Source organism: Ochotona curzoniae, unplaced genomic scaffold (genome assembly GCF_017591425.1).
Source record: "Ochotona curzoniae isolate NIBS_2020 unplaced genomic scaffold, NIBS_Ocur_1.0 contig_2754, whole genome shotgun sequence".
Taxonomy (NCBI): domain Eukaryota; kingdom Metazoa; phylum Chordata; class Mammalia; order Lagomorpha; family Ochotonidae; genus Ochotona; species Ochotona curzoniae.
In genome coordinates this window covers 14,803,765-14,829,425 of record NW_024465582.1, presented here as the reverse complement: position 1 = coordinate 14,829,425, position 25,661 = coordinate 14,803,765, and the positions used below count along the sequence as shown (strand labels likewise).

At 43.0% G+C, this 25,661-nt stretch overlaps 1 protein-coding gene across 1 annotated transcript in view; it reads left to right on the top strand.

Moving 5' to 3' along the window:
* ADAMTS12 (ADAM metallopeptidase with thrombospondin type 1 motif 12) overlaps window positions 1-25,661 on the top strand; it is a 204,143-nt gene that overhangs the window by 158,216 nt on the left and 20,266 nt on the right. Inside the window, exons 15-20 of the mRNA XM_040977656.1 lie at window positions 278-522; window positions 2,080-2,218; window positions 8,959-9,085; window positions 15,725-15,935; window positions 22,465-23,589; window positions 24,252-24,404. Of these exons, the coding sequence (XP_040833590.1) occupies window positions 278-522; window positions 2,080-2,218; window positions 8,959-9,085; window positions 15,725-15,935; window positions 22,465-23,589; window positions 24,252-24,404 (2,000 nt within the window). The remainder of the gene's footprint in view (window positions 1-277; window positions 523-2,079; window positions 2,219-8,958; window positions 9,086-15,724; window positions 15,936-22,464; window positions 23,590-24,251; window positions 24,405-25,661) is intronic.

The following is a 25,661-nucleotide window of genomic DNA, read 5'->3' as shown; positions in this document are numbered from 1 at the left end:
CAGTAATTGCAGTATTTTAAACCATCAACTTAAGATCCCAAAATATCGATGCTGAAACTTCTGGAGAAAGTTCAAAGACCAGTCAGCATTTATTTCACTTCTAACAGGAAGCTCCTGAGCATCTGCTCCTGGCTCAGCTCTCTGATCAGTGCAAGTGCATTCCAACAGGGGCGCTGAGGGACCAGCTCCTGGGAGGAGGGGAGAAGCGGAGCAGCCGCAACATTTGTTCAGCCAAGGCATGCACATGCCTCTTTCCTGATGGTGTCTTCTCTCCCAGGTTATGTGGACGTTGGACTCATCCCAAAAGGAGCAAGGGACATTACGATCATGGAAATGGAGGGAGCTGGAAACTTCCTGGCTATCAGGAGTGAAGACCCTGAAAAATATTACCTGAATGGAGGATTTATCATCCAGTGGAACGGGAACTATAGGCTGGCTGGGACTGTCTTTCAGTATGACAGGAAAGGAGAACTGGAAAGACTGATGGCACCTGGTCCCACCAATGAATCGGTGTGGATACAGGTAAGGCCCATTGTGCTATTTTCAGAAATTAAAAAGAAGTAAGGACAGGGGTTAAGGTTGGGAGGGACTAGAGAGTGTGAAGTACGCTTATCTTCTAGGAATTATACCTGTAAAAGACATAAAATCTGTTCTTTGTGTTAATACAGTTAAAGAAAGGATCTGCTGGGAGGTGCTCCAGGCAGCATCTTTCTCATGTCTTTTGCTAAATACTTACCAGCAGGTGTCAAATAAGAATCTTGAAAACTTCTTTTAGCAAGAAACAGAGAGGTGAACAAGATACTGGTTTTTGCAATGAATCCTTTATTGCCTAGGGATTGTTCAAACTCGCATACAAAATGTTGATGTGTTTTGGGGTGATTCTTGGGTACAGAAAGGTTGTTTTCATGCAGTCCATGTACTTGGAGCTTCTAACACACTCTGCCAGTGGTTATGACCTGTCATGTGGTTGTCTCAGGCAGGGGTTTGGCTCTGTGGCACCCGTGAAGGAAGGAGGGGTTTAGATGCAGTATGTGCGCTTCAGAGATTCAGAGCGTTGCTTGCATATTGGGTACAAAATGTAGGAAAGTAGTAGAGTGATGCCAGTCGAAGCAAGGCAGCCTGGGGGATGACCATTGGCCCAACAGTCATATCTACCCACATTCAAAACTTAAAGGGAGTTCATTTCAGAGTCAGAGATCAGAGCTCTCACAAAAGCTGCGACTCAGATGTGCTGCACATCAATGATGGGAAACCTTCTATATGACTTGTCTGTGTGGACCAGAATTCCCTTTTGTAAATCCTACTCCTATGAGACAAGCAGTCCACTGGCAGTATGTTTAAGATGGATATATTTAAACAGATTGCTTGCAGGAGAGGGAAAGATCTCCAACATGGTAAACCTTAACTAAAATAATCATGATCATTCTAATTCAAGAGCTCCCATGCATAAAAGGAATTATCCAACCTAGGCTCTAGACAGGGAAATCATAGGAAAATAAGAACAAATGTGATGCAAGCTAACGTTTACTGAGTGCTAATTCCATATCAGGCAGTGTTTGGATCACTCACTCAATCCTTACAGAAACTGTGAGTAGGTACGACTAAGATACTTGCTTTATATATGCAGGAACTAGAGCATGTACCCATGCCTACAAACTTACTACATACATTACAAAGTGACCTATCAGCCACTTGGGAAGTGTCCTTTCAGTCCCGCAGAGTAATCACCATCTGGTTAGAATTCTTTGTCTGTATAAGCTGAGATTGCCATGGTGATTCAGCCTAGCAGCACACATTTAGGTGTAAGATAGCCACAAAGAATATATAGATGTTGTAGAGTGAGTAAGGCCAACTGGAGCTAGAGATACATACACTGCTATAGTAGCAGATACAGAGGAAAAGGGAGATATACAAATATTGTGAGTATAGAGTTCTATAGTCACAGGCTTTGGCATTTGTCTCAGGACATGCTCCCTGAAACAGTTTCAGACGATGGAGACCGAGTATTGTTCCATGGCTATAGTTTGTGGTATACAATCATGACAGCCTGTGACATATGGCTGATCTCTTGCCTTGTAGCTCCTGTTCCAGGTCACTAACCCTGGCATTGAATATGAGTACACAATCCGAAAAGATGGCCTTGACAACGATGTGGAACAACTGACGTACTTCTGGCAGTTTGGCCCCTGGACAAAGTGCAGTGTAACCTGTGGGACAGGTGAGAAATACCTGCTATTGCTATGAAGCCACAGCAGCCTTGGTCGTGCTCTGTGCTGAAGGCCAAGCAGGGTTGCACACAGATGGCTCTGTGAGCTGTGAACATGCAGGGAAATGATCTAAAGGGATGGCCTTCTGTTCACATCTCATTGGTTGTAATTACATGAGCACCACCTAACTGCTAGGGGAAATATACTGGGGCACAAGATCACTTGGGGAGCACAGAATCTTGCTGCAACAGCACTGGATTGGCATCCCCAAGGCCTGTGAAGGCTGAGGGCAGGGCCTGCTGGGTACCTGGGCTGTTCCACTCACCGGGGGCTTTCATCTCAGTGCCACAGATGGATGCCTCGGCTTCACTTCCTCCTTTTCCATATGAAAGCATCTCACCTTGTGTTTTAGTCAAGGGACTACAGGTGAAGGAGTGAACAGGCCAGAAGCCCACAGTTTCCTCCGAGTTTCTCTCTCATGTTCTTTGTCCCTTCCCTGCCCTTTCCCTGATTTCCCATTCTGACCATCTCAAAGCAAGTCCAGGACCGCAGGCAAACAGGTCATACACTGCCAAATTTTTCTCAAGTCCCCCCCACATTTGGTAGAGACGAGAGCCTGTATTTCAGTGTGGTACCTTTTTTGGTTTTTCTTTTGTTATGATTCATTTATTTGAAAGTCAGAGTTACAGGGAAAGATGGATAGATATTTGGGGTAAAGGGAAGATCTTCCATCCATTTGGGTCACTCCCCAGATGGCCTCCATGGCCAACACTGGGCCGGGCTGAGGCAAAAAGCCAGATGTTTTATCTGAGTCTCCTACGTGAGTAACAAAGGCCCAAACGCTGGGGCCCCCTTCTGCTGCTTTTCCCAGGGCATTAGCAGGGAGATGGATCAGAAGTGGAACAGCCAGGACACCTACTGGCACCCAGATGGGATGCTCATGTCACAGGCAGTGGCATTACCCTCTTTGCCACAATGCTGCCCCCTTGGTATTTCTTTTTAAATGCATTTTGTAGTATAATATTTTACATATTTTAATACTATTATATAATCCATTACTGTTAAGACACGTTTTGTATATTGCTCTCATACATTTCAAGAACGAGGCTATTGAAGCATGATTTACTGTTGTTTTCTTAAAGATTTAAAAGTTTCAATTATCCTTTTTTAAAATCAGAGATACATGTGAAAAGCTGTCAAAGACAATTTTATACATTTAACTCAGACACCAAAGCCAGTGTGCTCGCCTCAGTTCCTCACTCAGCGGTAGAGGGCGCTGTGGAGAACACCAGTGACCTCTCAGGACAGTCTCTTCCTCTGTGGTGTTTGCTTTCACCCCTGAGAATTGACGGACCTAGTGTGAGTTACTACTCTGGAAAATAGAGAACGATGGAAACGGAATACCAGGGGCTGCCGTCCTTGGACGAAGGTTTGCTGACAGGAATGTAGCAGATCATCCTTGAAAATCTAGCCAACGGATTCTCTGTGAGGAAACAGAGCAGAAACGCCCTGAAGCAAGTGCTGGTCTCAGGAGGAAGCTACAGAAATTCTTCTTCAATAAGAACATTGCCTTCGGGCAGAGCCTCAGGACCACTTTCAAGAATTCTAGAAGACATGGATTTGGAGTAGGAGCAGTGGAGTACAGACTGACCCTTCTGCGTTTAGTGTCAGCAGTTCAAGTCCTGGCTATTCCACTTGCAATCCAGCTCCCTGTCATTAACCTGAGGAAGCAATGGAGGATAGCCCATGTCCTTGGAACCCAGGAATCATATGGGAGACCCAAAAGAAGTTTCTGACAGTTTCAGGCAAACCTAGCTCTGGTGATTGTAGACAATTAGGGAATGAACCAGTGGGTATACTATCTCTCCTTGTCTCTCTCCCTCTCTCTGACTTTAAAGTAAAATACATACAACCTTTTTAAAAAGACACATATTTGCCCCCCGTGGCCCTAGCGCTGCAGAAGTCTGTCAATTGTGATATATTCTAGCTAGAATGTCTTTGGTGCTGGAAAACTCACAGAAATGGTCCAAGTGTTAGAAATAGCTCATCACTACTGAACGTGCCCTTACCTAGTGTGCTCTGCATACCCATCCCAGTTCCTTGTTTTCGGGTCTGTAGTAACCGTGGCCTGCACCTGTCATTTCCCTTTTCCCCACTTGACTAAAGTATCTCTAGAAGTTAGTTACTGCCCCTTATTCATGGATGGTTATGTTTTAGTAGGGAATGGTAAATATTGAGAACTCTGAAGATGAGGCATGAAGCTCTTCTGGAGATTGCTTAATCTGTCTCGCTGACTTGTCTCCTTCGTTGGAATTCATAGGGACCAAACAGAATGTGAATGTAATCAGTGTAATATTTACTGTAAGTGGTTCTCACAGGGCTTCTATAACAACATTCCTACTGAAGCTTACCATACATGCTTTACCATGTATAAAACATGGTGAGACATGAGTCGTAAGTGGGTGCACATGATCCACTCCGCCCCTCTTGATGATCATACTCATATACTGCTCTTTAGAAAGAAGACTTCACTTCATGTGACTCCTTTGACATGTGCAGAGTGCCCTCATCTTGACGCTGCTCCATTAGACTTCATGTAATCGTCAGAGGGCATCAACCAAATCTGGAAATTGATCTGTCACAATACCTGGAGGATTCTGTCCAATACAGTAACCCCAGTAAGGAAACAGGAGTTTTGCTGAGTTTGGATTGAGTGTATGCGATAGCGTGAAGAGAAAGTGGCTTTTACTCTGTGCATCAACTTTTAAAATAATCTAAGAAATACAGAGTAGAAGTGTGATATTCTTTCAGTTGTAGTTTGCTTGTAAAGCAATGTGAACCATTAGCTTGGGCAAACTATCTCAGTGGTGCCCTGTTGTGCTGGCCTTCACTGTCACTTTCCATGTCCATTCCATGCAGCTGACAGAAACCTCTCATTCCCAAGATCTTCATTTACATCTCTAGCAGTGCAGTTGCTTGGAATGCCTCAGCGGATTTCCATGCAGGCTCCCTTTTCTCGTTGTGCTCTATAAAGTGCTGCCTGCTTTCTAGTTAACCTGTGAGTGTTGCCAGATTGTGTAGGTCTTCAATTTTCTTGTGTGCTTCCCCTGATTTGTAAATTGTGGCTGCAAAAGGAATATATTTTTATTTTGGTACATTTTTAAAAAACCTGATTCCTTTATAGAACAAAACAGTTTTTTTTAACCTAATACTACTGAACATTCTTCAAAAACTAGCAATGCTCTCGCACACACACACACACACACACACACACACACACACAGTCATTCAGTATGGAAAGACAGTTCTTGAAAGTAATTGACCATGTTTGTTAATATATAAAGTATTAATACCAATGGACGTTGAGTCAGTGAATTGAGCACTGATATCCTACATTCATTCACAAGTATGTACACCTGCATGGTGACATCATATGTCTATTTGGAAAAGGATTCAGTCTTGTGGAAATAGCCTTCTGAATTTGATTCATTATAATTGATTTCTACTTAATGTCTTTTTAAGCAAATGCTTCCAAATGAGCAGTTAGTTTAGAACTGAGCAATATACTAATCATCTGCCATCCTTAATCAGCCACAGTCTCTTTGGGTCAGTTCACCAGGGATGGATGACAATCCAGTATCATTTTTTTTCATTTCCTGAGAAAGATAAGTTTTTAGATTCAAACTAATCTCCTGCATTTCCTGCACCTGCAGTGTTACATAGTGACAACTGTTTAAGTGGCTGTCCAGGTTGTATCCCCTCCACAAGAGATGGTACAGTGAGTGTCCTATGTCAAAGAAAGATTCTGTTTTTCTAACAACCGGTTCTCAAAGTTATGCAGTGAGTGTGTCCATGAAGACAGACATATGAGGATTTTTGTTTTGTTTTGTTTTGTTTGTCAAAGGCAACCTATCACGTAGGGTCTCCAGCCAGAAACACCTAACACAGTCTGAATATCCTGGTTATTTTCAAAGGTACAGGTAGGATTTATGGAAACCATGAGAGGAACTGCAGTAGCAAGGCCATTACCAGTGGAAGACAGGGAAACAAGACTGCCATCTCCAAGACTGAAAAACTAAGAGGAAGGATTTGTTTAACTGAAACTTAAATTGGAGTTGTATTACTATTCTCCAAGCCTACTTGGAAGCTGTAGCATCCCACAGGATCCGCTCTCCAAGGATCAGAGGCAAGAAGAGGGCAGAGTGGAGGTGGAGGGAGAACAGAATATCTGTATCACAGGAGTTCAAGAGATGAGAAATAAGCAAACTCACTCATGTATAGACGCCCGTAAAGTAGTTGGATTGCGCCTCTGGGTTTTAACTGAAGCAAGGAAAAATGTGGCTGTGTAGTGAATGCTGTTCCAGTGACTATTGCTATATAAGAAATCACCCTAAATTTAGGAAACAGCCACCTGACTACGATGGCAGGTCCTATAGGTCAGAACCTTAGACAAGGTAAGTAGCAGCAAGACAGAGAGGCAGAGAAAGATGGAGTCAGAAGAGACTGTCCATCAGGGCTCCTATCTGTTGATTAGTTCCGTAGGGACCCAGAAGAGCTGGGCAACTGAAGCCAGGATCTGGGAATGAAGTCCAGGCTTCCCACATGGGTGAGAGGAACCCAGCTGGAGCAACTATTGCCACTTCCCACAGTCTTCCTGGCAGAGAGCTGGAGTAGGGACCCAGGACTTGAACCCAAATATTCCAGTGTGGAATGCAGGAATCTCCACCCTGAGGCCAAATGCCCACCCCCAATCACAGAACTTAAAATGTAAAGATGTTTCCAGAAATTAAAACTAGTTCAGCTTGTTACCCTCAAACAGTCTGGATACCATTGGTCATGACTGGAAGGGAGAACAGGAGTAAGATTAGGTGCAGGGTTTGATTTGTTTTACTTGTCAGATAAGGAATGGAAATTGCAGGTTAGATTTTGTCTGTGTGGAAAGAGAGAGAGAGAGAGAGAGAGAGAATGAATGAATATGAATGAGAATGAATCTCTGGCCACTTATTGTTTCCCTGGATTGTGAATTGTCAGGGAAACTACCCCAAACTACCCCCAAAGCTCTAATGAAACTTTTACTGAAATTGTTCTTTGTTTCAAGTTTGCTTGTCTCTTCCTAAAGAGAAATTTCTGAAAGAATACTCATTGGAAAAATCTTTGTATACTGTTTTGCAACTCCTGCTGGCTGTTGTTTAATGAGATGTAGGATGTATGTTGTGGCACTGTGGGTTAAGTTACCACTTGGGATGTCTGCATCCCATATTGCAGTGGCTAGGATTGAGTCCCGCCTCCACTTGTCATCAGCATCCTGTCGGTGCACACCCTGGGTGGTACAGGTGATGGCTCAAGGGCCTTGCGCTCTGCTACCCACGTGGGAGAGCAGCATGGAATTCCTGGCCTGCCCAAGTCCTGGCTATCATTGAGGGCATCTGGAGGAGTGAACCAGCAAATTGAAGATGGAAAATACATCCTCTCTCACTTTGACTCTCGCACTCACGTCCACACACTGATTTTCAGATGAAAATAAGTAAGTGGTGCTAGCATATACCCTTTCTGATGTCTGGGTATGCAAGCTGGCCTGAGGGATTGGGCTAGAAAGGGACCGTGCTCAGTCAGTGCTGCATGTGGCTTGCTATGTGACTTGGGGCTTTTCCAGTTTGGGGATTTTCTACCCCAGTGAGCCTACCATAAGCCTGTCAGCATGCCAGACTTTTCCTAAGCTGATTGCTGCATCTCTCCCAGGTCTCTGCTTGTTATTCTTACCCAGTATTTCACATTTAGTGTCAGTGTTCCACTCTTCCTCCCTGTCCCCTCGCCTCTCGACCCATGACCATCTGGTCACTTCCTAAATTCTGTGGCATTTTTCCTTTCTCAACCTATGGGACTTCATTGTACTTCAGTTTCTCCGTGTGTTAAGTAGTGATAATGATTTTATAACTCTCGTTGGGTTGCTGGGATGTTCTGATTACTATGTACTTTCTTGCCAGTATCTTACCTCTAGAATGTATTTCATTATATCTATACTGCATTTATCTATTAATGACAGTCACACGTTCACTTCAGACACCCATGCCCACACACATATAGCTGGAAACAGTGTCTGGGGCCAGGCATTATTTTCCTTAAACTGTCACTTCCCCTGGGCTTCCCTCTTGCAAACTCTCTCAAGATAGAAGGCTTATTACTTTGCTATCAAAACCAGATGCTTGGGAGGCATGATCCCCTTTGCATCTACATCTATACTGGGGGGAAAAAATAAAACTTTATATAATTAAAAATAATAAAAAGAATAAATTTTAATTAAAAAAACAGTGCTTTACAAAGCATAACATCTCATACTTCACACTGTTTAAAATTTTATTCCTATCAGCATTTACTAACCCCAACTTATTTAAATCTTGCCATTCTCTATTATTTTATGAAGCTAATTATTTAGAAATGACCTTGAAATACCTGGGAATGATATCTGGTTTTGGTAGTTGAAGCTTACTTGGTTTTCTTTTGACACCTTTGTGTTGATCTTGTTTCCATAGCTAGCCTGTGGCCTATGTAACAGATTATGTGAATTATCCATCAGTATTATCTGCAGTGCTTCCTAAAACAACCCACTTCTTTAACCACTAAAAAACTTTTGGACAACCCTCCCACTAACTGTGAGCCTGATCGCTTGACATGGTAAGCATGTCAGCTCCCCTGACAGCGAGCGTCTCGTGTTTAGGATTCAAGCTGTGTGACTCTTTGTGCCCACCCCCAGGTATCCGCCGTCAGATGGCTCACTGCATGAAGAAGGGCCATGGAATGGTGAAAGCTACATTCTGTGACCCGGAAACACAGCCCAGCAGGAGACAGAAGAAGTGCTATGAACAGGACTGCCCACCCCGGTAACTACTGGCAGCATCCAAGGCTCTTTGTGTCTGCCTAGAGTGCTGCCTAATTTAATAGCAACTCAGTGTTTGATGAGAAAGGAAGACCATATGTCTTATTAGAATTATTGGAATGAATGCCATTGGTGGAACAAATAAGGAAAAGTTGTCAGAGCTTTCTGTGACTGGCTTTGAAGACATTTTCTTCCTCAGTATTCTTTATAGAGATCACATAGTACTTGTGTTGGTTTTCTAAACCCAAGACACTTTTGAGGAGTATCCTATGTAGATTGCCTGAAAGTTGTTTAACTATTGGAGTTGATTTTTGCAAGGGGACTTTAGTAGCTCGCCTACAGCCTCCAGACAGCATGGTGGCACCGTTGAATCAGTGCTTCGCATTGCCTGGAGGGCTGGGATTCGGAGCAGGCTCTCCTGGCTGCTGCACCACTGACCTTTAGGGTGGAGGATTCTTTCATTTAAAGATGTATTTATTTGTGTTTAAAATGCTGAGCTACAAAGAGAGAGAGAGAGAGATCTTCCATCTGCAAGTTCACTCCCTAAATGGACACAATGGCCATAGCTGGGCTGGTCTGAAGCTAAGAGCCAGGAGATGCTTCTGGGTCTCCCATGTAGGTGCAAGGTCCAAAAAGATTTGGACCATGTTTTGCTGCTTTTCCAGGCCAGAAGCAGGGAGTTGGATTGGAAGTGAAACAGCCGAGACTTGAACTGCTGCCCCATAGAATGCCAGCACTGCAGGTGGAAGCTTAGCTTGCTATGCCACAGCACTGGTCCCTGGCTGATTCTTGCAAATGGGGCTGTCCCTGACCCATATCTGCTTAGAAGCCAGCAACACCCCTTCCTCCACAATCAAGTTGTGACAAAATAAGAAATGTCTCTCAACATGTTATTAAGCATCTATTCATTCTCAATCAGAAGGCAGAGATAGATGGAGTAGTATATTTATTATATTCAAATGGTAGTCAGCTTCTTGGGGGAAGAAATACTCAGTGCCTCAGTTGACATCCCAAAGGCAGTAGTTATCAGGGGCCTGAGTCCAGGGCAGTCTGTCTCTATTAGAAGGAACAGACCTCTAAGCAAGATGTGCACCCACTTGCTTACTTGGCCTATGTTGAAAACAAGGCAAGCACTGTGCCATCAGTGGTGGACACCACCTACTGAAACTTGGGAGACAGCTGAGGATGTCAGCTAGACACAGAAAAAAAGTTGGAAATTCAATATGATTTGATGCTTTAGAACAGGCATCCATCTGTATCTAACAGCTTGACTTCACTGTTTTCAGAATTAACTTCTTGTGTGGGTGGGTGAATTTCTTCGTGTGTGTGTGTGTGTGTGTGTGTGTGTGGTGTGTGGTGTTGGGGAGTGAATTTCTTTACCTACCTCTGTATTTCTGTCACGAGGACCTTCTAGTTGGGAATAACTCTAGAATAAGACTCAGCTAAGAGAACCAAAGGGAGCTGGCAAGTTGGAGTAAGAGTCCCTAGGCTTCAGACAAGCCAGGAGCTAAGGCTGAAGCCTGACACTAAAGTGGAAAAAGAGCCTAGAGAAATTATTGGTGATACTGGAGAAGTTTATGCACTTGAAGTTGGCCCTTAAAAATTCAGCAAAGTGGTAGGCTGAAAAACAGCCCCATTGATGTCTACATCCTGATTCCTGGAGTGTGAAATGTGACCTTCTTTGGAGAAAGCCCCTTCTTGGAAGAGATGATGAAAAGTGTGGAAATGGTCAGACTGTCCTTGGTTATCCAAGGTGTCACCACAGTGTCCTTATAAGGAGGCAGAAGGAATTCAACGTACCTGGAGCAGGAAATGTGAGAGCAGAGCAAAGGGAAGTGAAGACCTTGACCTTGAGAGTTGGAGCGATGCAGTGAGCAGCCACCGCATCCTGAAAGAGGCAGAGAGATGCCTTTCCAGCAGTGCCTCTGCGGGCTGGACAGCCTGGCCAATATCTTGATCTCGGCCCAGCAGGACCGGCAGTGGACGTGTGCCCTCCAGAACTATCAGACTGAATTTCTGTTGCTTCAAGCCCCTGTGTTCATGGTCATTTGTTACAGCAGCCCCAGAGAACTCAGAGCGTAATACCAGTATCAGAAAGATTCCAAAGAGCTTTCCACTAAGTCATAAATTTCCCACACTTGGATAGTCACAAAAGGATTTGGGAGACTGACACAAATGTGGCATTCTCTGAAGAAGCTTGCAGGCACTATCAGATCCCTGTGCTTTGGCTAGAGGGGGCCATTTGAGAGCTGGGCCTTGCAATAGGTTATCTGGATCTGTCCCCAAGATCTCTGCTTCCTTGTGGTTTGTTGGTTATCTGGCACCTCTTCATCTCTGGATTGTAACAACAGCTTGCTAGAACAAAGTCACTGCTACCCCTTTCTCTCCTCCAGTGTTTCTCAGAGTGAGCACTTGGAGGCAGCTTATTGATTCCAAGAAGTTTTGAAATAGACAGGGTAGCCCCCCTCATGACACTTTCAAGGAAGTCCTGCTGGCCAAGAACAGGAGCAGGCTGGCTGCCAGCACCCAGAGCAAATGATCGATTTTGCAGCTGCGGACTCTGCCTTCCATATCATCACACTTTGGGGAGAAAATGAACACATCCCACTGCCCAGCTTCTGCCATTGTATTGGAAACAATTTCCTCCAATTCCCTCCAAACAATTTGAAGATTATACCTAAAGAGGCAGAAGCAATTTGGCAAATCTCTTTAAATCTTTGTCAGTCAGTAAGATTTACGCTTTGATTTATGCTGTTTCCTTCTCTTGGACATTTATTTCCCAAGGTCTGAGTTCCTTTAAAGCTATTTCTGTATACAGTAATTGCCTGGACCCAAATTTATGGTCACTAGATATCAACAGAATTAGCATATGGAACAGTTCAGATCTCAAACCAAAGATACAGCCTTCAGGGGAAAATGCTAATGACCCCGATGGTGTTTTGTTGAATTCTTGAAGTAAAATGTTTGTCCCTGGCTTTGTTTTTGCACCCAAGGTCCCACTCCCCCACCTACGTGCACGCACACACGTACACTCATGCTTATGTTTCAAATCTGTGGGTGCCTGTATTTAGGACATTTCTTGACTGTATATAATATTATTAATTTCATGTAAAATATTTGTCACATATATTAATATAGAAGAGAGATGAGTAATTCTGTCATTACACAGATACAATGCTAAAGGCACCAGTATTTACATACACACATGTTCTTTTCCATAAATCTGCATTTACTTAATTCACATGAGCCACAATCGTCATTAGAAAATCCCATATGTCCTTCTAGTTCACAGTCCTTCTGTATAGAAAGAGATTAGACTGTTTGACCTGGTTGGTAATTTTCAATCTTGCAAATGTGAATTATACACAACACATGTAGATGTACTTTCCAAAAATGCATCCTGAAGTAAGATATGATAATAGAATTCCCTGAAATAAGACATAATGGTTAATTTGCAAATGTTTTCATGTCTTTTGATTGCATCTGCACTTCCGCTGATGCTTATGGGATAGTGGAAGGAGAGAAAGTGGATGCTACCTCCAGGGGATCAATGAGGAGGTAAGAGTTCACAAAAAGTTGATGCTATGCCCCAACAGAAGAGGACAGCTCTGGAGCCCACTATTTTTCAAACCCTTTCCATATTGCCATATCATTGACTCCTATTAGCAAATAGGTATTCTCATGCTTGTACAGCTGGGGTAGACATTAAAGCCTTCACACAAATTTTCAAAGGTCACTTTGCTGCAAGTGGTAAAGCCTGGACTTGAACCCGGATCTGTCAGTTGAAGTGTCTCTGCCACCACAGCATACTGTCACTGGGGATCTTGGCATAAGCATGGTTCAGAAGGAAAATTTCCATTTGGAAAGATTTCTCTCACATTAAAATGCAAAGAAAATGTATAAGCTGAAGAGCCTGGCTCCAAAACCAAAGCATGCATGCAAATTCATCCAGGGCTTAGGGAAATTAATTTGTTTTTATAAAAAAAATGTAGTCATTGAAGATAATTGTGTTCATATGATTTGATTTTGCAAGTCCAGTTGTTCAGCTGGGGATGCACTACAAGTTGCAGCATCTACTGCTGTCACCTCATTTCCACAGTATCTGAAAGGCTCAGACTCATCACTCAAAGCTGTCATTTCATGTGCGAGATTGAATCTTTGTTATTCCTGAATCATTTTTTCCCGTAATATCTTCTTTCTTTAAATTCCAACATTCTTTGTTCTTCCCCAATGGAGTATTCAAGAGAAAAACATAGTTTCAATTTAACAAAACTTCTGATTATATAAACCAGAAAAATATGCGCAATATCACTAATGACTTTCAGGACGAAGGCTTTGCATAGCGTGTTCCAGGATGGAGTCGCTTGTCAAGAAAGAATTCTTTGGAATGAAAGTGTATGTGAGTCCAGACAAAGGTCATTTGAGTTTCTTCTTCCCACTGACATCTCTCGGAAGGATCATCTCCAAGGCTACAGCTGTGATGGTGCCCAGCCTTGTCCAAAATGCTCCAGAAGCATCTGATAGCAATTCAGGCAACTCTGGTGGCTGCACATAGTTACAATGAACAAATAATTGTCCCACAACTTAAGCTCAGGCTTCTCAGCCTTAGCACCATTGCCACTTTGGACCAGATGCCCTGTGACATGGTCAGAGGTTTAACAGCATTGCTGGCCTCTGCCTGCAAGACACCAACACGTTACACCTCCGTGTGTGACAATGGAAAACATCTTCAGATATTTGTCAAGTGCCAGGAGGTATGGAAATCTTCACCACTGGGACTGGGAAAATTCCATGGAAAAAAAGGAGAAAGAGAGGACTGAGCATGCTTGTGTGTAGGGATAAGAAGAAAGCCACAGAAGATGAAGTTAAAGGAACAGGATATATTCAGAATGTGGAGAACCTATGTAGATATGGCAAGGAAATAAGAGGGTTAATATTGTAATGATGATTCTTATGCTGGGATTCGGAGTATCAAATGAATTGTATTTTGGAACATAAATGCTACTTGGGAAAAGATGACAAGAAACATCATTATGAAAGTTGACATTTTAAAGGAAATTACCATTCTGAACAACAGTTGAGCAAAGTCACATTGGGGCTTAAAGTTATCTGAGTGATGCAATTGGAAAGAGACAAGTGAGTTGATTTTCTGTTTGTTGGAATTGTACAAGCAAGTGCTTGTTGGAGCATTAGTGGAAGCTACAGATTAGAGCAAGGTGAGGGTGTTCTGCTCTTTCCCTCTGACCTACCTGTCCAAATTAAAGTACAATTTTTCAGGACAACCAGGGTTTTTTGAGTTTGAAACACACATGCACACAGGGTGGACACACACATGCAGGTTGTGTAAAATGCATACTAAAACAAGAGTGTGTTCTATGAAAGAAATTTAGACACAGGTACATCCATTCATTTGGCACCAAGACCATCAGTGATTTCCAACCTTGATTTACATAAATCATAAGGGAGCCTTCAAAAACACTGATGTCTTGGCCCAACCGCAGGAAATTCTGATCCAATGGAGAAAAACAGAAAATCCAGACCATTAATGAGCCAAGTTTCCATTGCTCTGCTTGTGAAGAAAGCTGATACATAAGAAATTCTCTTTTTTTTTTATTTCATTCTTACCCCCCAAAAAAGATCAGTGAAAATATTAATAAGTAGACTTCAAAGGATGGGGTTGAGAGTGGGGGGTTATGAAGCAGCACTGAGCATTTGGAGCAGTGTGGAAACACTGTTGAGGACTCTCTCATCCCAAGGCCGAGTGCCTAGCTTGGAGCCATGGCTCTGCTTCTAGTTTCTGCTAACGTGTACCCTGGGAGGCCCTAGATGATGGCTCAAGGAGGTGGACATGTGCTACCCGTATGGGAAACCTACACTGAATTCCCAGCTCTTAGCTTAGCCTGACCCAACTCTTGCTATTGTAATCAATTGGGGAATGAACTAGCAGTTGGAAGATGTCCATGTCTGTCTGTCTGTCTCTCTCCCTCTCTCACACACACACCAGAATCTATCTTTTCCCCTATCGAAGAAAATGTTTCTTAAGAAACAATAAAGGCAATGGCAGTGTCTCTGACTGATCAACTCCCATATAGTTCAAAAACTGGTATTTTATTCACATTGGAATAGAAAACCACTTTATTAAATAATTAGATCATATTGCTCAGTAGCTACAGTAAAAAATAATAAGTAATGGTAATCAGTTTTGTTCTTATTGTTTGTTGGGCTCTGTACTGTGTACTTTACATGAATTAGTTTGTTTAAGCTGCAGGGTTTGTATAAAGTGGTATTGTTACAACCATTTAATTGATGAGAAAATGAGGCTGAAACTTGTTGCACAGAAGACAAATAGATAAAAAGCTTTCTTGGTTGAAAAGAGAATATATGTGAATAGTGGATATGCACACATTTACAAGTTCAAAATCCCACTTGTTTGGTAACTGCTTAGGCCAGGTACTTTGCTGTGCTCTGGCAATGTTGAATGATTCACTAGAGCGTGTTTGCAGAATGCGTCCTGGTGGACTAAAGCATCTTCGGGAAACTTCCAGTTCTGTAATCAGTGCTGCTGTGTTGTCTTTGCAGTAGCTGGATTGAATGCATATGTGCTTTGGGTGACCTCCTATCTTATCTCCATATCTACGTACAGATGGTGGGCAGGGGAATGGGAAGCGTGTTCCACCACATGTGGCCCATATGGAGTGAAGAAGCGAACCGTGTTGTGCATCCAGACCATGGGATCTGATGAACAGGCTCTCCCAGCGACTGACTGCCTGCACCTGCTGAAGCCCAGGTCCCTCATTTCCTGTAACAGAGACATCCTGTGTCCATCGGACTGGACGGTGGGCAACTGGAGTGAGGTGAGCTCAGGAAAGGAAAATGACATTATTCAGGCATCCTCAACCCCGTACCCGGTCCTTCTCACTACTCAAGGGACCTTGGATAAAGTTTCATAATGGACAGCTTGAGGTCATCACCTCTTGCTTGTTTCTGCCTTTCACAACATGTAGTGTCTACCTGTTTCCCGTTTTTACAGGATCTTGTTCTTTCTAATGGCCTACCAGGGATAAGGTGAACACTGTTCGTACAGGTTTACTGATAACTCATTAGAAATTTTACTAGTTCATTGTTAAACCATTGGTAGCAAACTAACCCTAAGAACTAGCTTACCAAACATCTATCAACATTTCCCCATGGTTCACTGAAACCAATGACCATCCCAATAGTGGTGGGAAGACGTAGAGTATGCTTGGTACTCAGAGAAGAAACTCCTCAAGTTGCCTATTCAGCCTCTGGCTGGGACAGCTACTAGCTTAGCCACTTAAATTCAAATAAACGTTGTGTTATCCCCAAATTAATTTGATCTAATTTTCAAACTGATCGTTTTCAAGTTAATAGTTTTAAATCAGTGGAGTGAAAGGCTAGGAACAATCTCCAACTTTAATTATCTTTGGTTTACTATGAAACCTAGTCCTGGCAGGCCTTGGGCCCCCAGGATGAGTAGGAAAAATAAAAACTTTTTCTCCCTCTGATTTGGAATCTCTAATGACCTCAGTTTTGCCTCCCTATGTGCCTTTCAGTCAATGATCAAAGGGCTGGCTAGCAAGAAATTATTTTTAAAAATACACAGGGCACGATTAAGAGATGGACAAAGGCACACATGCAAAGAAAATAAAGTTGCAAAGCTGTCAGAGGTGCATAACTGGCCTGTGCACTGAAAAAAAAAGTGTATGTGTAAATGATAAACCACAGCATTCTTCCTGCTGTTCCTGGAAAGGAATCATCTTGGCTTGTGGCTGGTTGTTCTATTAGTCCACTGCCAACCTAGATTGCTTTAAATTACAGTGTTATCAAAATAAGACTGAGGGGAGTATTGTGACTGGTCCATTAAATCTGTTTACCAAAAATGGTTTGGCTGTATCCAAACAGTGAATAATTCTTGTCATGTAGAATTTGCTAATTGCCAGAATCTTAATGCTTTTTGAAGATCTGCAATTACTGATTTAGCTGAGGAGTTCCGATTGTGTTTGTGTTTACGGGGAGCACAATAACCTGTCTTAACTGTAGAACAAGGGAATCAAGAAATTGGCATGATGGGGCAATGATGATTGTAAGCCAAAAGAGAGTAAACCGAAGATAATTAAAGTTGGAGATTTTTCCTGGCCTTCCACTCCACGTCTGTGAATCCTAGGATAGGTTGTGGCCTGGTTGATTGACAGCATTCAAGGAATTCAGTTTCTGGCATCCACCTAACAGCAAAACAGAAAGAGTGAGCTGATGCCTTCATTCCTGAACTTTTGGTTGAATGAATCAGCCTCAAATTATTCATCAAATGGGCGTCCCTTTCTTCTCTTTGCTGTCTTGCTAATGTCCTCACCTGAGCTTTGATGGATTGTGACGGAGTGTCTGGCATTCTAATTGTGCACAGGTATCTTTTGTCAAAGAGTTGACATAGCGATCCTTGGTACACTGTATTTATTGTCCGAGTTTGGTTTGACATGAACATTATTTGAAGTATAGTGGCACTCCAGCAGTACCAAATTATTTGATCTGCACTGAGTCCTTTGGGTCACCCAGTATGAACCTGAAACTGGAAAATCACTGGGCTCAGAGACCCAAAGATTCAGTCTGCTAGCCAAGCAAGGCAGAAAGAAAGAAAAGGAAAACCCACGAGCTGCTATTCCCTATCAAGGAAATTTCGCCAACCCAAGGAATGAGTGAGGCTGAACTCTGCCATGCTGGGCTGGCACCCTTGCCCCTAACATAGCACGAGTCATCAGGACTGTCATCTCCCCTTCTGACCACAGGAAGGGCTTTTCTGTTTCCTGTGACCATCCCCACTCCTCAAGGTTCATGCACTGGAGACCTAACTTCCATTGCTCATCTCAAATCACACCAAGAATCTCACCCTGATTTTACCCAACCAACTTTCTGGGCTTGGAGAGTAGAGAAAGGGAATGTGGTTTTTAATAAAGACATGAACCTGCCTCCTTAGCGCAGTAGGCAGCACTTCAGTCTCGTAAAGACATGCTATCAGTTTCTGTGACCAGCACTTTTCCTAGGTATACCATTTCAATGCCATGCTCCTAGGAGATGCTACCCACCTGAGAGTGAAGGGCATGACTCCCAGAGCATGGCCCTCTAGGTTCAAATCCTGCATCTACCACTTAGCAGGTATATAAATGGAACCTCACTGTAGTTACCTCTAGGTTTCTTTCATTTGTTTTCTCAATCCATGGAATGGATTTGACAGTAGCGCCTATCTGCAAAGAAATATGATTAAATGGGTTAATATTTCTGAAGTTCTTACTAGAGTAATGCATGCCATGTGACTGGCTCTATACATATGAGCATTTGCTTATAAAATGAACAGCTGGAAATTAAAATAACACCGTCTGTTGAGTGTTTTATTGGATATAGAGATTGTCTCATTTAACCCTTAAAATAGCTCTGTGAGGTTGATATTAGTTCATTGATTCTTCCATTTTAGAACTGCGTATCATGAAATATAAGGAATGAGATCATTTATTCAGGTTCCTATTTTTGATAAATAATAGAAGTGGGCTTCAATATTAGCTCTAATTTAAAGTCAGTCTCAAGGTTAGTGAGCAGTGGAGCTCTAGTTTGTTTGCCATAAACCCTCTCTCCATTTGGTCTGGTTCTCCCACTGGTTCCACAACCATAGAGACTATTTTGCTTGGCTTGGTTTGCATGTGCATATGGCAAGCATGAGACAGAATCCAGGATGTATGCACTTGCTTCCACACAGCTTCTCTTTCCAAAGGCATTTCTGAACTTAAAACATATAATAAATCTAGTTATTGAAGTGGTAAAATATAAGTCATGGCTAGGACTAGGAGCAGAAATAGCACGGGACTAATAAAGTTAGTGTGATTAAACTTATTGTGTCGATCATACAGAACAACAAAACTGACACAATGCGTTCTGTAATTCTTTCTGTCTCTTAGCTGGAAGCCTTATTCCTCTTCAGGAGACGCTTCTAACATACTAAATTACCTATATGCGGCTCCAGTAATATGATTAAAGTATGTTCTAATAAGCTGATTTGTAAGAACTCTGCCATGTTTTTCTTTGGATGACTGAATGGATTCATGGGTGGTTAACTGCTGAAAACATCAAGCAGTGATTAAAGGTAGCTGGCTTTGAGTATCCAGACAGGAAGGAAGCAAGAAGAGGATAAGTGCAGCTTCCAAAGACTCATTTAGATTCTAGTTTTGTGTTGCATGAGCTTGCTTTTTCCAGAAATGATTTCACCTTGTAGAGCCTTGGTTTCCTCTAACACAAACCAGTATAATCAGTATGTTATTTCTTCTGTCTGGTAGACTAATAAACTTGGCAGTATAGTAGGTTTTCTAAGTTTTCCAGCCAGCCTTGGAAGTCTGTAATTGTGTGACCTTGAGCTAATATTAATCCACTCTCAATGTTTCCTTGCATAAAAGGGCAGGGTAATTGAAAAGATGGAATAAAATGATCATGTGAGCACCTAGCATAGTACCTGGAAGCTAGTGGTTGTTGATTATATGAGTAAAGGTAAAGGCCTGTGATAATCAGAGCTGAAATTGGTTTTGAGGATTCTGAAGCTACCAATTGAGAGGGGTTCTAAGTGCGGGGTGTGTGTGTGTGTGTGTGTGTGTGTGTGCGTGCTGTATTTATCTTCTCAAGGGCTTGACAGCTCCTGAGGAGATAAGCACAGTTGGGAAGATATACTGAAAGAATCATCAGGCTGCATATAAAGCAGCTGCCTGCTCTGCCTTGACTGTGAGAAAGGGCAGCTTTGTGTTGAGACTTGGTGTGCCTGGCAGATAGCACTGCCATGCTGAGCCCCTATACCCCAGTGCTGCAGAGCCACACCCCTGTGTCTGCTGGCTTAGGAAGGTAGATGTGTGTGGAAGATGAGGGTGTTGGGGAAACCGCACGTCCCCAGGCCCTGCATCCCTGAGGTTTGATGTTACCATTTGGGAATGGGACAAAAAGAGGCTGATCATCTGCTTTTTTTCCAGAGAAGCTGAGAATCTGGAATTGATGAATATAAAATTGTTGACTTTTAAAACATTGGTTACTCATTCATTTTTTAATGTCTTATTTGCTTATGTGTTGTTTTAAGATTGTACAGCCCAAAGAATACATGCTGGTGAGTCAAATCTGGCCCTTTGGCTGAAACTCCTGCTGGAGAAATTTTTCTGTTTTAGAACATCAGAATCTAATGTTATTTAGCAAAACCTCTAACTCAATGGCTATTACTGTTGTACTTGTTTAGGGTGAGACTATTTGTGTAATAAGATTGTTTTCTTGGAATGTATCGATTAAGAAGCAGTGTGTCCGTCCTTAACCCATGATATCTGAATGTTTAAAAGTCCAATGAATCTGTGTAAGGACTGCATGAATCTCTACAGAATCTTCTAGATGGATGCCTGCACCTGCTTCTCCAGACAGCTGCTCATTTGGCAACTTCTTGAAAGCTCTGTGTCCGTAAGGGATATGGACATTGTTATCACTACGGTACTCCTCAGCACCACTCCTGTAACACTGACAATAACAGTTTCATAGTATGCTCTGCTCTCAGACTATCATCTCGCGTAATCCCCAGAGCATCTTTGGCCAGTGACTGCTGCCTCCTCTCAGCTGAGGAAGCTGGCAAGAGCCACAGGATAAAGCAGTTAATCATAAAGACAGACAAGAGAATTTGAACTGCATCTTACAGATTTTATGTTTCTTTTCCTATAGATCAATATGGGGTTAGAAGCACATACATCTGTACTTTGTGTTTTTGGAAAACAAAGGCTACCTAGCTTAGGAGCATGAGAAATATTTCAGACCAAAATAAACAAGCAGAAGGGGTATGGAAAGAGGTGTTTGCTATCGGAGCACATCTAACATGTCTCAGAAAGAAAAACTGAAAAGAGACCACTTGCTGCCTGAGTGCAGGTGGCATTACTTGGGCCTTGTTTGTGAATCAGCTCTCAAAATGGAGCCCATCTGAAGCAACCAGCATGCAGACCAGTGGTGGTGATAAAGTTTTACAAAGCAGAAATTTGGAAATCCAAGGGACTCAGATGCGAAGTAAGCTAGTGGAAAGATGGTTAACAGGTCTGAAAGAGATAAAGCACAAACTGTCTTCATACACGAAAAGGGCAGAAATATCACAGCAAGCCAGGAAGGAAAGTACCTCCAGGCCTTATCTTTCCAGGCTCTAAGTAAGGAATCATGGAAGGTTTCAGAAGCTACTATTTTCTCACTAGGGGCTGCTGAGACCTTTGGTCAGATAGCCTCCACTTTGATGAGAAATGAGGGTGCATTCCATAGTCTGTGAAGTATTCTTCTGCTAAAGATTATTTCCAATGAACTTGAAAGATCAGTTGATCAATCCTAGAGCCTTTGAGTATTTTCTTGACATCTATAGACCACAGGCTCATCTTGAGCCCAGATCTGAAGCCAGATCTCTTCTGCATCTGCACATTCTCTCCTGCATTTCAAAGGGGCTGATTATGCATCAATGCCTCATTTTGCTTGATTGAAACCAAATGAAGGGGAGGTTTTCTACATCAGTATTACTTTCCCGTCTAGAGGAAATTGAAAATGAGCTTTGAGAAACCAAGTTATTTAAGCTAAACATTATATAAGCTCATGGGTGTAAATTACTTCACTTTTCATTTTTTTCCCATAGCAAATCAGTCATCCAGGTAGCCCGTTCATTAGTCTGGCACCCTTGGAGGGTGGAGGATGGGAGAGCATGTACCAGTAGGATCGCAGTGATCCAGAAAAGAAAGGTGCTAGACCAAACTGGCTTTTATCACTAACCATCTCATGAGGACTCCTTCCCAAAGGCATGCCTTCAATTGTCTAACAACCTGCAACCAGGCCAATCTCTCACCTATTGCCATGGAATCAAACCTTTACACTCTCGAGTTAATACTAATTACTTTGAGGTTCAAATCACTTGCATGAGTTGGTGAGCCAAATTCTCTTCAGATAAGATCTGGCACAATCAAGATAAATGAGGCTCTAAACAGTCAAATTCTCTTCAAGTCATAGCACTTCTTGACTATGTCTTTAAAAGATTAGGTTGAAATCATTGTACTCTGAGAATCCCAGGATCCAAACTTCAAAACCCAAACAGACTTCAGCTGGACTGGATTGTGGTTTATATATCGGCTTGTGAAGAGTAGGTGGTTGATCCAGAGGCACTGCTGAACTCCAGACAAGGCATAGTCCCTGGCAAACAAATATAGACACCAAAAATAGCGCTACAAGGAGACAATCTTAGTTGCACAGTTGAATTTCCACTGTGCCTTTCCTGATTTGGCATAAATCTGACTATGAGAATGCAAGTTTTTTCCTGCTAAACTAAAAGATTTTTCTCTTTTCTAGTGTTCTGTTTCCTGTGGTGGTGGCGTACGTATTCGCAACATTACATGTACCAAGAATCATGGTGAGCCCTGTGACAAGACAAGAAAACCCAACAGCCGAGCTCTATGTGGACTTCAGCAATGTCCCTCCAGTTGGAGAGTTCTGAGACCCAGCAAAGGCACAATATCCAATGGGAAACATCTCCCACCACCTCGACAGGACCCCTTCAAGCCCATCCTTCCACCTACACCCAGGCACAAGGTGCTGACCACGCCCACAGTGCCTGAATCTATGAGCATGACTACTCCAGCAACAAACAGCCTTGGTCCCACTGTGGCTTCCAGAGAAGGAGACCTGGATGGGAAGCAATGGCAGAACAGTTCAATACAGACTGAACTGAGCTCACATTATCTCATTTCCCTCCAAAGCACTTTACAGCCCATCTTCACTTCCCAGTCTTTGAATATCCAGTTTAATGATGAGCATGATTCCATTCCAGGTACCAATCCCACTTCAGAGGGTCACCTTTTAGCTATAACAACAAGCAATTCTGACTTGTCAGCTTCCAGCAATGCAGTGACTTGGCAGGTGACCCCATTTTACAGTACTTTAACCAAAGACCCTGAAATGGGGGTTCATAGCGGTTCAGGGGAAGATGCGGAACAACCAGAGAACAAAGATGAAAGCAACCCGGTGCTGTGGACCAAGATGAGAGTACCTGAAAATAATGCTCCAGTGGAAACAATTACAGAAATGCCACTGGCACTTCCATCAACACCTTATCTCAATGAAGAGTCCTTGTGGCCACCCTTACACACAGTGATGGAGGGACTGATACCCAGCCAAAGGCCCAGTCATCTCAAAAATGGTCCACCTAGAGCTGTGGACATGGTTCCTGAAAAACCAGTTAGTACTTCTCTCCCTCTGGGAAAAGGCCAACAGCCAGCACCCTCAGAAAAGCCAGTGAGCCACAACTACCAGGAACATCCAAGCAACAGAAATGTAACACCAAGTTCTGCCCCAGTGCTCACTGAGGAAGATGCAACAAGTCTGATTGCTGAGGGGTTTTTACTCAATGCCTCCAATTACAAACAGTTCAGAAAAGACCACAGCCCTGCACACTGGATGGTTGGGAATTGGAGTGAGGTAGGCAATCCCGTTCGTTCCCTGCCCCATGCCTGATTTTACTTGAAGGACAGCTACAGATATGACATTCTTGTGCAAATCTCAAAAAGATCTTGGATTTTAAAATTTGATTATTTTCTCCATCTCTCCCTCTACACCTCTAATTCCTTCCACGGGTGGGAAGGGGGAAATACCCAAAGGTGCTTGCAAAAACTGATGGACAAGGAACCTAGAAACTATGTTGACTTTAGTAATACATGCATGCAAGGGGTTTTGCATCAAGTTTATGGGAAATACATGATTTTGGCAGAGTTAAGTGTCCTCATCTTTTTCGTAGTCTTCCTTTCTCCTCCTGTCCCAAACTCCCAATTTGAAGATAATTTAATGTAAGTGCTTTTTAAGTTTCCATTTGCATTGGGTTATCTTCTCACATATAAATCAAGGATGCTCAGTCTGTTTGTTAAAATCATGGATTTTTTTTTCTTAAATCCTTCAGCCCTGCCTCCAAAGATTGAGGCTGCTTGGTGTGTTTGGGAACCCCGCTATCAGTGCTTATTGAAAACTTCAAGTAATTTCAGGGAGCAGCCAGATGAACACCCCTAACTCCAGGGTCCCCTGTGATGGGAGGTATCTGACGGAGCCATCATCACCCTCTGTCTTCTTTGTCTTCCCGCCTGCCACAGTGCTCCACTACCTGTGGGCTGGGGGCTTACTGGAGAAGTGTGGAGTGCAGCACCCGGGTGGAGGCCGACTGTGCAGCCCTCCCGAAGCCTGACCCTGCCAAGAGATGCCACCTCCGCCCCTGTGCCGGCTGGAAAGTAGGAAACTGGAGCAAGGTAATTCATGAAGCGTGGCAGTGTCTTGGAGCAGGGTAGCAGAATCTTGGATAAGCACTGGCTATGCTTGGTTTCTTTTCTCCCTTCCTGTAATTACGGTCATGACTGAGTGCATCATGGGCACTACCACAGAGCTACTTGAAGCTATACACAAGTCTTAGAAGAAGTACAGAGTTCTTACAAGCTGGTGTGGCTTTCCCTGTCTACCCTTTTTCTTACAAGCTAAACTGGAAGAGAAAGTTAAATGTGTGTAATCAATTGCTTGTCTATCATATAACACTTTTTCTAAATGACTTAAATTTATCATTATAAAGAATAATTATAAATATCATCACCCATCTAATTAAAGAGCTCAGCAGCTCTTTACAAAGCAAATGCATGGTTTAATCAGCCAAGGCCAAAATACAAAGAAAGCTGAGATATGAAAAACAATTTGCTCTTTAAATGGATCTTCCCAGACTATGGTTACTCCCTTTGCTCTGCCATCTTCATCCTCCTTGTGAGGAGGTGATGGCAGGTGTCATTTAAGTTGGCCTGGGTGCTGTTATAGCCACAACCAATGTGTCCCTCACCCTGGGCTGTGACATTGGGGCAATACGACACCGGTTGTTCCTGGGATTGAAGGTGAGTCATCAGGGAGCAAGGGCAGGGGATGTGAGCTCCACAGACACTTGCAGTTCACCTGTCACATCCAGCCCCATGAAACCCTCTAGACCCTGTCCCCAGCTCCCAGTGACACCTGAGATTACAGGAAGACGGTAGAGCTGCTCGGGAAGTCTGGCAGGCTAAACATGGTAAGTAGATACCCCGTTGGACATCTCTGGTTTTCCTGGCAGACTCACCTACAGCAGTATGGAGTGTCATTTATCTGCTTTTGGATCCTTTTCCCCAAAGTAAGGCTATATAACCTTGGAGAAAGAGAGAGGAAGCTGGTCTACTTGAGATAATTGCCACACATGCTTTTGACACCTGCTCACCACCCTTTCTTTGTCCCCATACCCCTTTTCTTCTAAAAACAAAGGCTTTTTCCTTTTTCTCACTTCCAATGCATTGGAGATTCATTATGCAATCAGGACTGTGCCCAGAGCTGGCAACTATCTTCCAGATTCAGAAAATGTGAAGAAACCTATTACATTACTGACCTTGCCAAACATGAATCCCTTCCTGAAGTTCCACTGGAAATAAACATTTTCATGGCTCTTTAAAGATGGATGCTTGAAATAGCTTGGCCTTTGAAAACGTCAACTCTGACTCGAG